Genomic DNA, 13,145 nt, shown 5'->3' on the forward strand with positions numbered 1-13,145 from the left:
AAGCATCTTGTTCTATTAGTTTTTGTTGGCCGATAATATTGGAGCTTGAGACAAAAATAAATTTCAAAGTGATTTATGAATTCAATTAAAGTTAGAGAAGTGGTCTTTTACTTGTTAAATATCGAAGGTTCAATAAAATTGTCAGAAAAATGGTGTATAAGATGAACATAGCTTTCAAAGTTGCAGATTTTATTGCAACAATGATTATAGATACTTAAAACTCTTAGTTAGCAGACAACTTGTCATCTCCTATCTTAACAATCGTCTAATTACGTTTAATATTGTCAAACTTAAATTTCATATATTCTGTCTTTGCCTAAAACTTGTCACTTCTAACGTTTTCCACAAAGATTCAAATTTAACATTTACTCCTTCACGTATCTCATCTACCAAAATAATATCTTCTAAAAACAACAAACATCATGGCACCGTATCTTGGGTGTATCCAATGAGTTCGTTTATGATTAATGTAACAAGATAGAGACTTAAAATTGATCTTTAATGTAACTCTATCTTCATGTGAAACGCTTCGATTAATCTGCATGGAGTATTCACTCTTGTGATTACATTAATTAGTTCATTATTGCCCCCAGGGGTAGTAGCGTAGTCAATACTCGGGTGGTGATTTGCCACATTAGGATGAGGGGTCGATTCTCGCGGGGTTCATTCCCCATGAGAAAAAAGCATCCCACCCACCTAGGAGGTCGTTGCGTCCCCTGATTACCTGCCTGTATCTTGCCGTGAGATTGACGACATTGGGTCACCTAGGGTGAGTGCATCATCTTTTTGCCACATTAATTAGTTCAATATACTAACACATCTCTTTTCTAAAATTCTCCATATAATTTTAGATTTTATCATAAGCTTTTTATAGGTTAACAAATACTAGGTGTAAATCTTGTTTTAGTTCCATATACATTTCCCTATGCGATAACACCCTATAACTGCAAAATAAAGACTTATAATTTATTCTATAATTTGAGTCTTTTGTGTCTTAAATTTAGTTTCTAGCAATTAATAACAGAAACAAACCTCGACTTCATAACTTAAGTTGATTGGACGATAATAAAAAAAGAGATAGTGTAGCCGTCAGTACTTATTGGTCTACGCCAACTTCATTAAAAGTTTATATGCTTTAACTTCCCATGCTTGGAAAATTATAACATCTTTATGAATCTTTCATGTCTGCTACATGTCTTTATAAGTCCTTTGTATTTTCATTAAGTCCATCTACTAGTATAAATATGTATATTCCTGTAATGCTAGGATATGAAATAGATATCGAGTTTTTTGAGAATTCTCTTAGATTGTGTGATGCAATCTCCCTATGGTGTGATGCCTGTAAACTCTTAGATGTGATACCTAAGCTTCGACAATCTCTCTACATTACTTTACCACTTAATCCCAGATTTTTACTCCCCAAAGCTTCTAGCATTCAATCTATTTTCTTGTGTTGCATCATATTTGGTATCAAAGCCTAAGTTACTATGTTGAGAAAAACTTTAGAAGAAAGTTGAATGATACTCAACGTGATGAGATACTTAATCACATGATGGAACAACTTGATGGCCAGAAAATACGTCTAAATGGTGTTGAAGCCATGATTTCTCAATCTAAAAGTGATAAGCCCAAGGAAAGCAAGGAGAAACATCTCAAGCAAACAACAACCTGTTAAGAAGGGTTTCCAACACTTCAACCACAGCAACCTTTGTCTAAGTGAGCTAGAAGATTTCTTGAAGCCAAAACAATTACCAAGATGTTGTTGGAGATACCCAAATTTGAAGGGAAGGTGAACCTTACTTTATTTGCCGAGGCTTGCAGCACTAGAAGAATATTTTGATTGGTATGACATGATAGATGATCGAAAAGTAAGATTTGCTCGAATGAAGCTTGTGGGTTTAGAAAAAATATGGTGTACTAGTGTTGAAGCAGACATAAGGAGATTGGGGGCAGCCATCAATCAACTCATGGCAGGAGATGAAAACTAAACTATGGTAGAAGTATTTGTCAATAATTTATTATGATAAATTATGTGATCAGCTTATTAGTTTAAAGCAAAATAACTTGTATGTAGATGAGTATATGCAGAAGTTTGATGAGTTAAAGACAAGGAGTCAAATTGTTGAAGATCCGAGATAAACTGTTGCAAGGTTTAAAGCTAGATTGATGCCTGAAACAAAAAAGAATTATGAAGACAACCACTTTAGAACAAGTTTTTCAAGTTACCTTGGATATGGAGTACTTGAGTTATCCATTTGGTAAAAAGTTTGGAGTTTCAGCGATGAATAAAGGGATCTCAGAAGTCAACCAGCAAGCAAGAGAAGGATATGCCAACCCATTAATGGGCAAAGTGACTCTAAACCACTTATGAAACATCCGAGTTAAACAAAGAACAGGGGCAACAAATATTTTAAGTGTCGACAGCCCATCTACATGGCTTATAATTGTCCTAAAAAGAATTTACATATTGGAGTAGAGCATGATAATGATGTAGAAAATCAAAGAGATGAAGGAGATGAAATTCTTTTTTGACTATGAAGTTTATATTGAAGATGATTTGAAAGAAGATGTTTGAAAGAAGATGAAGACAACAACTATTGTCAAGCGTATTCTTACTACTCTAAAAGTCAAAGGTGAAGATTGGCGGCGGACGTCTATTTTTCAAATGTTGGTATGTTGTGGCATCAAGCACATAAGCTTATCATCGATGGAGGAAGTTGCATCAATGTTGTCTCGGCATCTATAATGGAAGGTTCCCATGCAACCACATCCTCAACCATATAAGGTCGGGTAACACAATGTTGCCTTATTTCTCTTTTTTGTGAAAGTTATAGTGCCTCTATTTGGTGTGATATTATCCCTATAAAACTAACTCATATACTTCTTGGGAGCCCTTGGCTGCATGATCAAGATGCGCATCATTGTGGCAAGGAGAACTCATACATTTTTATGTTCAACGACAAGAAAGTATTATTGAAACCAATGCAAACTACAAAAATGAAGAAATACAAGCAAGAGAAAGCAAAGAATGCTACTAATGATAGAAATTCTCTTCCCATCCTGAGCAAGAAAAATTTTCAACAAGAGAGCAAAGAAAATTCTGCCATATATACTATTGTAATCCAAGAAGTCAAAGAAGCATCTACTACCAAAGCTTCCTCAATTTCTCTGAAAATCATTATATTATTGAATGACTTCTCTGATGTGATTCTAGAAGAATTACCCAGTAAGCTTCCACCAATGCGTAAAATTGAGAATGCTATTGATTTGTGTCAGGTTCACAACTTCCTAATCTACCGGCCTATTGAATGAATCTAATTGGTCACGCAAAATTGAAAAGACAAACGGATAAACTATTGTCTATGGGGTTTCATTTGGGAAAATCTAAGCCCATGTGTTGTTCCTACATTGTTGACATAAAAAAAGATGATATTGCATGTATATTGACAGTCAGCGATCAATAAGATAACCATTAAATATCAATTTTCAATTCCTCACCTTGATGGTATGTTGGATATGTTGGCCAGTTATTGCATCATTTCAAAAATTGATTTGAAAAGTGAATATCATCATATATGCATAAGGCCCAGAGATGAATGGAAGACAACTTCAAGACTAAAGATGGCCTTTATGAATGAAATAACATAAAAAAATGTCTTATCTGATTATTCACATAAATCTACTCATTATAACTAACAAATGTGAGAGTGAGACAGCACATCTCACAGCAAGAAAGAATAAGATAGTAATTTAATTCATAACCTCCTGAATTACAACTATGCTATATATAGACTTTTGCACTCTAAATAAAAGGAATAACAATGAAAATTTTGACTTAGCAAATAGACTACTCTATGTTTATTTAAGATAAACAAAGTATTAATTTGAGCAATATATTGAAATTGTCAGCATTATCCTAGACTCACAAGTTGAGTGAGTTTGTGGTTGAAAATCTGCAGTTTTTTAAGATCATACAACTTATTTCTCTTTTAAATCATGCATACATGTCATCATGACTCATGGGACAGATTTACTAATGCAGCATCCAACACTTGCTCTGTTCCGAAGGACCTTCAAGAAGCTAGGTGCTTCTATGCAATGGGACATCAGATCAAGAAACAATCAATTGAATGTAGTAGCTAATAAATTGTTTGCAGCACTTGTGTTAGATTTCACAGTATAAAAATAAGAAAAGGTTTAAGATCTTTATGTCAGTAGTATATCACTATTGCCATGTAAAAGTTCAATCCGTCTGTGTATGGTTGAGTTCAGTTGTGGGACACTACAGTAGTTGTGCGGCAAAGAGGATTGCATTGAAGTTGGCTGGCATTTGTTGGTGCCGAAGTGTCGTAGACTTGAGATGGATGGTATAAAACAAGTGAAGGTGGAATATAGAGCTCTCCACAACTTCCATAGTTAGAATACAAAGCTTCTCTTGGTGAATCATGTGTTTTCCACCCCTACCATCATGCATACTATGAGATGGAATGTTGTAGTTAGTGATTTGTGACAAGAAAGGAAAGAGTGGAAAAGGAATATCTCAAGGAGATACCAACACTGATAATTTAATCAAGAATTTGTAGTACCAATGTATCAAAAACAGTGGGTTTTGCACCTAATATAAAAGGAATAATAATAACACATTGACTTATCCAATAGACCCATTCTACCTTCCTAGCATTAACTAAATATTTATCAAAAATAATTGAACCTTGTAATTGTTTACATTAAAATAATTTAATGTAAGTGTAGTGTCACTTACCCTAATAGAACAGAACGAAAATTCGCCATGAGCTTACCCAGGATCTGCTGAGACAACCTCCTTTACCTATAAAAAATGATAAAAAGGACATGTGAGAATGAAAACAAGGAGACAGGCACCCAAATGTTTTCTACATGTGATATTTGTTATTGTGGCATGGTCATGTGAGTCTACTAAGTATCAACATAAGGTTGCATAAAAATGAATAATGAATTAAATAACAATTGTGATTTGAATGATAATAGCTGTATCAAATGTGCAAGTCTCTACAAATCTTACCTAAGATCCATATGATAAATTTAGAACCTCAGGCCTGCTATGAACTTACAGGCTGATCCCAACAAGTAATGAGAATAAGGAACCAGACTGAGACGGTAAAATGGCGAAAGATAACTGGCATCATGCAAAACTCTACCAAATTTTTTATTCAACATAACAAAGACTGTTCACTAAAATAAATTTCAAGGTTGCTTCGTGATATATATATAACCTAGAAGATCAAATCTTAGAAAGAGGCTTCAAAAGAGGCTCCGATAAACGATTAACAATGAGGGAAATATAGATAAAGATGCATGATTTGGACAGTAACGAGGGATAAATGGAAGAAGAAAAAAACCTTTATGAGATTGCGAAGGGCGAAGGGCGAAGGGCGAAGGGAGAAGGCGTGCTGAGGAAGAGGACCCTGAGTAACGGAGAGAAGCGAAGTGGAATTCAGCGCAGAGAAGATCCGTCGTGAGATGATTGTTAAAAGAAGAGATCAGCGGCAGTTGGAGAGGACAAATTCGCCGTGGGGAACAAAATCTATCAGGATTCAGGCGGCCGAGTGCAAATATCGGTCTGCAATCGACTTTTGGGAGTTTTTCGAGGGCACGAGTGTCAACGGTTACACCTTTCCCCTTTATTAAAAAAAAAAAAAATCTAATAATTTAACAAATTGATTTTTTTTAAAAAAATAAAAAAAATAATGTAATATAATTGTTAATCCTAAAAGATTATGGGTAAGATTTAGGCTATGTTTACTCTAGAGTGGGATGAGGAAAGGAAAAGAATCAACGATAGAAAGTTATCTTTGGAGGAAGAGAAAAGAAAGGGTGAAGAAATCTTTTCCTTTACATATTTGTTTACCTTAATAGAGGAAGGTTAATACTTATGATGTAATTTTGTAAATAAAAAAGGGTGCATGCGTCATTTTTTTTTTTACATAGTGTAATTTTGTGAGTTAAAAAAGCTATATGCGTCATTTTTTTTATATATGGTGTAATTTTGTGAATGCAAAAGGGGTACATGTGTCATTTTTTTTTCCATCTACTGCTTTCTGTCCGATTTTGAGGTGATCGATTTTGGCTCCAAAATTATTCGCTGATGGATTGCGTTACTTTTCCTTCAGAAAATTTTAATGAAGTAAACGACGGAAACTTTCCCACCGTGGAAACTTTTCTTTAATTTTACTTTCCACTCTCCCAAGTAAACAGAGCCTAAACGAAAATGATATTGTCCAACTCTTTTCTACGAGAGAGAGTATGTGTACGATTAAGGCGTCTTAATAAAAAAGAAAAAATAATACATATAAAAAATGAAACGTTAAATGCCTCAAATCAATTTGAGGCGTCTCAAATCAATTCGAGATGCCGAAGCGCTTTGAATCAATTCGAGACGCTCAGCATTTTTATTTCCTTTTTTTATTTTTTTTTAAAATTTAATGTTAAGTCAATTAAATTTTATCTAAAGAATTTAGGAATTATATTATAATATTTAAGTCAAACCGAGATTCCATCCGTTATGCACTCAACGCCTTCCCAAGGACTCCAGAGTTGACGTCATTAGTAGATACTTACTACATCTCTAAGGATTTTGAAGTAAGTAGTTTAGAAAGTCTATTTTCTACCTTCGAACTTCACGAGTCTCGACTTGTAGAGTCTAAACAAGTAGAAAAGTTGAACCTCAACATTGCCCCTACAAGCTGAAAAGGACAATCCCGACTTCGAAGCGTCGATCGACGAAACCGACGCGGCACTACTGGTAAGACGCTTCAATAAATTTCTTAAAACTAATAAATTTAAATCGCAATCGAGGAAGCATCAGCGCAATAAAAGAACGGTCCGGTGCTACAATTGCAACAAAGAAGGGCATATCAAGGATGACTGCCCAAAAATAAAGCAAAAGACAAAAGACAAAGAGAAGGTAAAGTACAAGTCAAATTCCTCCAAGCACAAAATCCTGAAGGTCATGTGGGACGATTCGACATCCTCCGAATCTGAAATCGAAGCCTTCTCGGGACTAGCGCTGATCGCCAACCATCTGCCAAAAGAAGAGTCAAGCTCATAAATGAGCATAAATGAAGGGGGAGGAACATCAGAAGAGGAAAGCTATGATGAAGGGGGAGCATCACAAAATAAGGTAAGTAAGGTACGTGCTCTAAACCCTAAACAGTTGTTTCAATTTATTAAAGCTCTGTCTAAAAACTTAGATGAATCAGAAAAAGAAATTCCTAACTTAAATAAAATGTTAAATAATTTGAAATCTGAAAATGATAAATTGAAACTCCAAATTGAAAAGTTAAAATCCGATATATGTTTAAATACTAATGTCTTTCAAAAATAAAAAATTAAGGTTCATGGAAAATTAAATTGGTATATAAGAAAACATCATGGTCAACTTAGAAGAATACCTAAAGGCTATATACCTCTTAAGTTTTTAACTAACCTTGTAGCAAGAAATCTATACTGGGTTCCAAAATATTTACTGGATTAAAATCTCTTTAAGTTAAGGCTTTCAGAAGAAAATTAAATATTAAAATTTCTTTATGAGACTTTGACTAAGAAAGTGGCTGTTGCTCCAATAACTAAGAAGGCCTAGTACCTCGCCACGACCTGGAAGCCAAAATATTAAAAATAAAATATTTAATTAACTTTCTGATAAAAATATTAAAATTAAAAATAAATAATACTTTGAAAAGTTTTTAAACATTTTTTTGAAATTCTTTAAAAATAATTTTTTCTAGAAAAATGTTTCTTAGAAAAATTCTCAATTAGAATTTTTTTTTGAAATTATCTTAACTAAATGTTTTTGAAAAAGATTTGTTATTACTTGGCAAATGTTTTAAAATTTTTTTTGGTACTTAAAATATTTTAGTCTGATCTTGTTCTTAGAATACTTGAATTTTTCTCTTACTTAGAAAATTTTTAACTTAGAAATTTTTTTTACTTTGTTCCCCACTCTGTTTGCTGTGATCAAAGGGGGAGATAGTTATACAAGTTTAAGTTTAGGGGGAGTTAGGAAAATTATAAAAAAAAATTCTAACTTATGTTGCAAATTCTATTATTGCAATTTTTGTACTTAAAATATTAGTTTAGTAATTTTCTTAAAATTACTATTTAGTTATTTTTTCCCTAACTTGAACTTGGGTTGATACACATCAAAAATGGGAATATTGTTGGACCCCGTGGTTGTTTTGATGTGATCAACCAAGTTAGTTAGGTCCTGTTTATTTTTGATCCCTGTGTCTAAGTGTGCAGGAGCTTAGGAGCGCAGGAAGTCGAGCGAAAAACGCAGCTAGCGAGAAGGATGACATAGGAAGGGAGCCGACGGGTTCGGTGCATCCGAAAGACGAGAGAGCTGCGGAAGAGTACACCAGTGGGCGAGAAGAACGTGCGCGACGTTCGAGGGACGTAAAGCCGGGACGGAAGACTACTCGAGGAAAAGGCGGGGAATCAGGTTCGGGTGAGCCCTATTCCGGTTGGTCGCAATCACCAAGTTATCGGAGCATCGGAAGCTAAAATGAAGGCTAAAGGAGCTGGAATGCAAGCTTGAGGCGCCCTCAATGAAGAACTAAAGGCGCCTGCGCTGAGGCTTGCCCTCCTCGATTTTTCAACTCAAAATAAATAGCAACAATTAAAGTAAAGGTAAAATTAAAATAAGAGACGAGAAATTAACTTGGTTACAACCAAGACGGTTGTTAATCCAAGGTGGTTGAACAACTCCACTAGAATGTCTCCTTCACTGTAGGCGGAAAAACCTTTTTACACACTAAACGAGTTCACAAGTTGCTAAGAATTGAATGCTTGATTGAATAATCATTTCCTAGCTCCAGGGGCCTTTAAATAGTTCCTGGAAATTCTATCTCGAAGGTCCAAGGCACCTCCAACAAAGATCCAAGGCGTCTCTAACCAAGTCAAGCGAATAAAACTCTATCCGCGCTCAAACGGTCGAGTTGACCAGCTTGGAGGCGCCTCAAGTAGTGTTGAAGGCGCCTCTATTATTTAAGGCACCTTCACCACTTGTTGGAGGTGCCTCCAAGGTTGAGGTCAGCGCAGGCGCCTTTAGTACTTCATTGAGGACACCTTAAGCTAGCGTTCTAGCTCCTTTAGCCTTCATTTTAGCTTCCGATGCTCCGATAACTTGGGTGATTGCGACCAACCGGAATAGGGCTCACTCGAACCTGATTCCCGGCCTTTCCCTCGAGCAGTCTTTCGTCCTAGCTTTACGTCTCTCGAACGTCGCGCACGTTCTTCTCGCCCACCGATGTACTCTTCTGCAGCTCTCTCGTCCTTCGGACGCACCGAGCCCGTCGGCTCCCTTCCCGTGCCGTCCTTCTCGCTAGCTGTGTCTTCCACTCGAGTTTCTGCGCTCCTAAGTTCCTGCACACTTAGACACAGAGATAAAAAACAAACAGGATATAACTAACTTGGTTGATCACATCAAAACAACCACGGGGTCCAACACATCTATCAATCTCAAATCCATCTTGGTAATGTTAATACAAGTATAACACGACATGTAACTAACATGGTGTGGATGGGTCATGTCAAATCCTTCACATCGACTAATCCTATCAATGGGCGAACCACGCCATCACAGCCTATCTCATAGGTAGGCTAAGGTGAACTAGCTATTAAATGTCTAACACATGACATCATCCTAAGGTCGTAGTAAGTAACTATATTATGTCCACTCTAGGGCATCAACATAATCATCCATGACCCAATCAATAAGGTATGAAAAGATCGTGTAAATATAAATAAGGAGTACATATCGTACATCCAAAATCTACACATAACAAACACTAACTATGAAAGAAACACTTTATCATGAACGAATATTGTGGGCAATTAGGGTATGTAAATAGTCATTGTCTACAGAAGAAACACGACCACGGACGGATGATAACTGACATTTCAACACTTGATTTTATTGTTATAACTTGGTGTTTTTATCCTCTTATATATCTAAAATTATGTTTTTAGCGTGTTTTATGAATTTGGATCCGTGTTAAACTTCATTTTAATTCTTATACATTTTATGGGTATTTTGGATATTATTTGATTATATTATGTTTTACAAGAATTGATGGAGACAACAATTGAGGAGGACACCGGTTTCTATTTCTATATATTTGAAGGAGATTAATGCTATGTTTACTTTAAAGCACGGATGAGGAAGGGAAAGGAATCTATGGTAGAAAATTATCCTCCAAGGAAGAGAAGATAAAGGGTGAAGAAATCTCTTTCTTTGCATGCTTGTTTATCTTGATAGAGGAAGATGGATACATGTAATGTAATTTTGTAAATAAAAAATGGTACATGCGTCATTTTTTTTGGTATATGATGTAATTTTGTAAATAAAAAAGGGTACACATGTGATTTTTTTTTCATCCGTTATTTTCCGTTTAATTTTGAGATGATCAATTTTGACTCTAAAATTATTTGTTAATAATTATATTTCTTTTCCATCTTAAAATTTTAATGAAATAAATGACATTTTCTTCTATAGAAACTTGTTCTTAATTTTGATTTCTACTCTCTCAAATAAATTGACTATAAATGAAGGAAGAATTCAATTTCAAAATTCCTTAGTAAAATTAAAAGTTCAATTTCAAAAGCCAAAGCTTTAAACGAGAAAAATCCTAAAACCTCTACCGGTCCGGTACAGTGTCGATTCACCAGAGGCTTAAAAACGGGACCGGTTCAGCTGAAACAGGCGGCTTCGGCAAGGCACCTATTCGCGTTTTCCCGACTCCTTCGACCTCTTCTCGCGATTTTTTCCAATGGCGACGGACGACGACGACTCCGACAACCTCGGCGAGCAGCAACATCCTCATCTCAGGGTCATCTGCCGGAAGAGTGGTTTTTCTCCGGCGCAGTGCCCCCAAATCTTGTCTCTGCTAGCGATCTTCTCACACGGCGACGGACGGCGACAACTCTGGCAACTCCCGTGAGAGACGACCTCATCAAAGAGGTTCTCTACCGCCGAAGTGGTTCTGCTCCGGTGTAGTGGTGAGTCCCTTCATCTTCCGATCCTGTGAGTGGTAGCTTGTGTCTAGGGTTTCCTTGCCGGAGTGGTTCTGCTCCGGCGATGCATTCCTTCTGCCCCTCCCTCAGACGAAACTCTCTGCCAACGTGGTTGTGAATGCAAGGAGTTTCTAATATAGGAGGGAACAGCCGGCCGATTCATCTTCATCTCCAGCGAGCTTCTTCTCAAACTTCATCACTGAGTGTTGTGAAACTTCCCCGCGGACGTGGTTACGAAAGCAGGAGCATACCCAACATATTCAGTGAACTCATCATAATTTTGGCGGAGCAAATTATGTCTTGGTTTGTCTTGTTGGAATTCTGACTTGATTCCCTGTTGATGCTATGCATCTGTATGGTTTCTCTGTCCATCTAAGCTGTCAACTTCATGTGGTTTGCGCCGAAGGGAGTAGTCCATCAGAGGTCAGTCCTTGGTGTTGCTGTCCACCCAAGGTAGTGGTTCAATCTCTAGGCCCTTCGTGTGACGGTGGAGGGGAGTTGGTTGGAACAGATCGTGGAAAAATAGTTTGATTAACTTAGTTTGTTTTTATGTTTTATTTTATGGTTATATTCTTATGCATCTTGGATTATTTAGTTTAGCATATTATTTAGTTTCACTCATGCATGATTGTTAATCTTGTATCATAGTATGACAATGTGGTACACGTTTATTAGTTATGTATAGTTAGGTTTTGTTTAATTGACGGTAAGTTTATTTAGCTCAATTGCATTTGTTAGAATGTTGCTCTTTCCCTTGTGCACGTTGTGCTATTTGTTATGTTTTCATGTTAGGTCTATTGATAAATGTGTTTATGTCGTAAGGTGATAATACGGTACAAGTTTATCTTTGATAGTTAGATATGATTTTAGTTACATTTATGCATGTTTATTATGGAGAAGGTGATGTTTGTAGCGTAGAGTGACACTACGCTATGGATTCACCATTGTTGGTTAGTTAGGATTTTATTTATTGTATTAGGTTTAGAAAGAAAACCCCAAAACAACTCCTTGTTCGCTTTCATATGAAAATAAATGTCCTACCACTGGTTTCACGTGAGAGACGACCCGAGTTCTCTACTATACTACCTTAGTATAGACTCTCTACGATACTCTATCTTAGTGTAGGTTAAGGAGTTTGGTTGATTAGAAATTGTTAATTTGATTTGCGCATGTGACAGTTGCGACCTCCTCAATGGGTTGTGGGTAGACAATATATATATGTAGCTATCTAGCTACTAATTATGGGAGAAACAATGTATCACGGACAAGTCTCGTGGGCAGTCTAGCTATATAAGTGGTTATTGTCTGCAGGAGAAACGATACACCACAGATGGGTCCTGTGGGAAAATAGGGTGTGTAGCCGTGTAGGTAGTTATATAGCTACGAACTGTGAGAGAAACACTCTATCACAAACGGATTCCATGGATAGTCCAGATATATAAGTATACAAAGCAATAATAAACAAGTTAATTATAACATCTAAGAGTAAAACTATGCAATCTACACTACAGTATGATTTAACTAGCATATAGTCCCAAGCCTAAATAGCAAATAAGAGATCTAGTATGATATTTGATATTTGACGTCGAACGAGATAACAATTATCCTGTGGGATGAAGCGAAGGATTTGTGCAGAAAAAAGAAGGGAAATTGAAAGAAAAAAACAATGAGAAACCATCGCCCTCTAAGTTTTACAAAAAACGGAAATTTTATTTAATAACAAAGGATAATCCCTCAAACAGCTAAACAAACGTTTAAATAGACAAATTATAACCCATAAATACCCAAAATATCAAAAAGACCTTAAAAAATACTAAAAAAATAGAAATTACTAAAAATAATAAAAAAGATGTTTGGAGCCTCCGAAAAAGCCCTAAACGATATTTTTCGAATCTAAAATTTGGTCGGTTAAAGGTTCTATCCATAACAAATCTAAGTCTCTAAACTAGCTTCGATTCAAACCAAAGAGCGCCTCGTTCTAATACCCGAGTCAAAAGTTATGGTCCATTAAAGCTTGGGAGGTTTTCTTAGGTCAATCATGCATCAATCACCCCGGGTTGGAAAGAACTTGTCCTTGAGTTCATAGTAGTATCATC

General features: G+C 36.1%; 1 protein-coding gene across 1 annotated transcript in view; it reads right to left on the minus strand.

Moving 5' to 3' along the window:
• Positions 1–5,634, minus strand: part of LOC122002722 (dihydrolipoyllysine-residue acetyltransferase component 1 of pyruvate dehydrogenase complex, mitochondrial-like) — a 46,622-nt gene extending 40,988 nt beyond the window's left edge. Inside the window, exons 1-2 of the mRNA XM_042557998.1 lie at positions 5,379–5,634; positions 4,763–4,828 (exon numbers count right to left, since the gene is read on the minus strand). Coding sequence (XP_042413932.1) covers positions 4,763–4,791 — 29 coding nt within the window. The 5' untranslated portion in view covers positions 4,792–4,828; positions 5,379–5,634. The remainder of the gene's footprint in view (positions 1–4,762; positions 4,829–5,378) is intronic.
• Positions 5,635–13,145: the final 7,511 nt, after the last annotated feature.

This window comes from Zingiber officinale, chromosome 7A (assembly GCF_018446385.1).
Source record: "Zingiber officinale cultivar Zhangliang chromosome 7A, Zo_v1.1, whole genome shotgun sequence".
In the NCBI taxonomy this organism is placed as follows: Eukaryota; Viridiplantae; Streptophyta; class Magnoliopsida; order Zingiberales; family Zingiberaceae; genus Zingiber; species Zingiber officinale.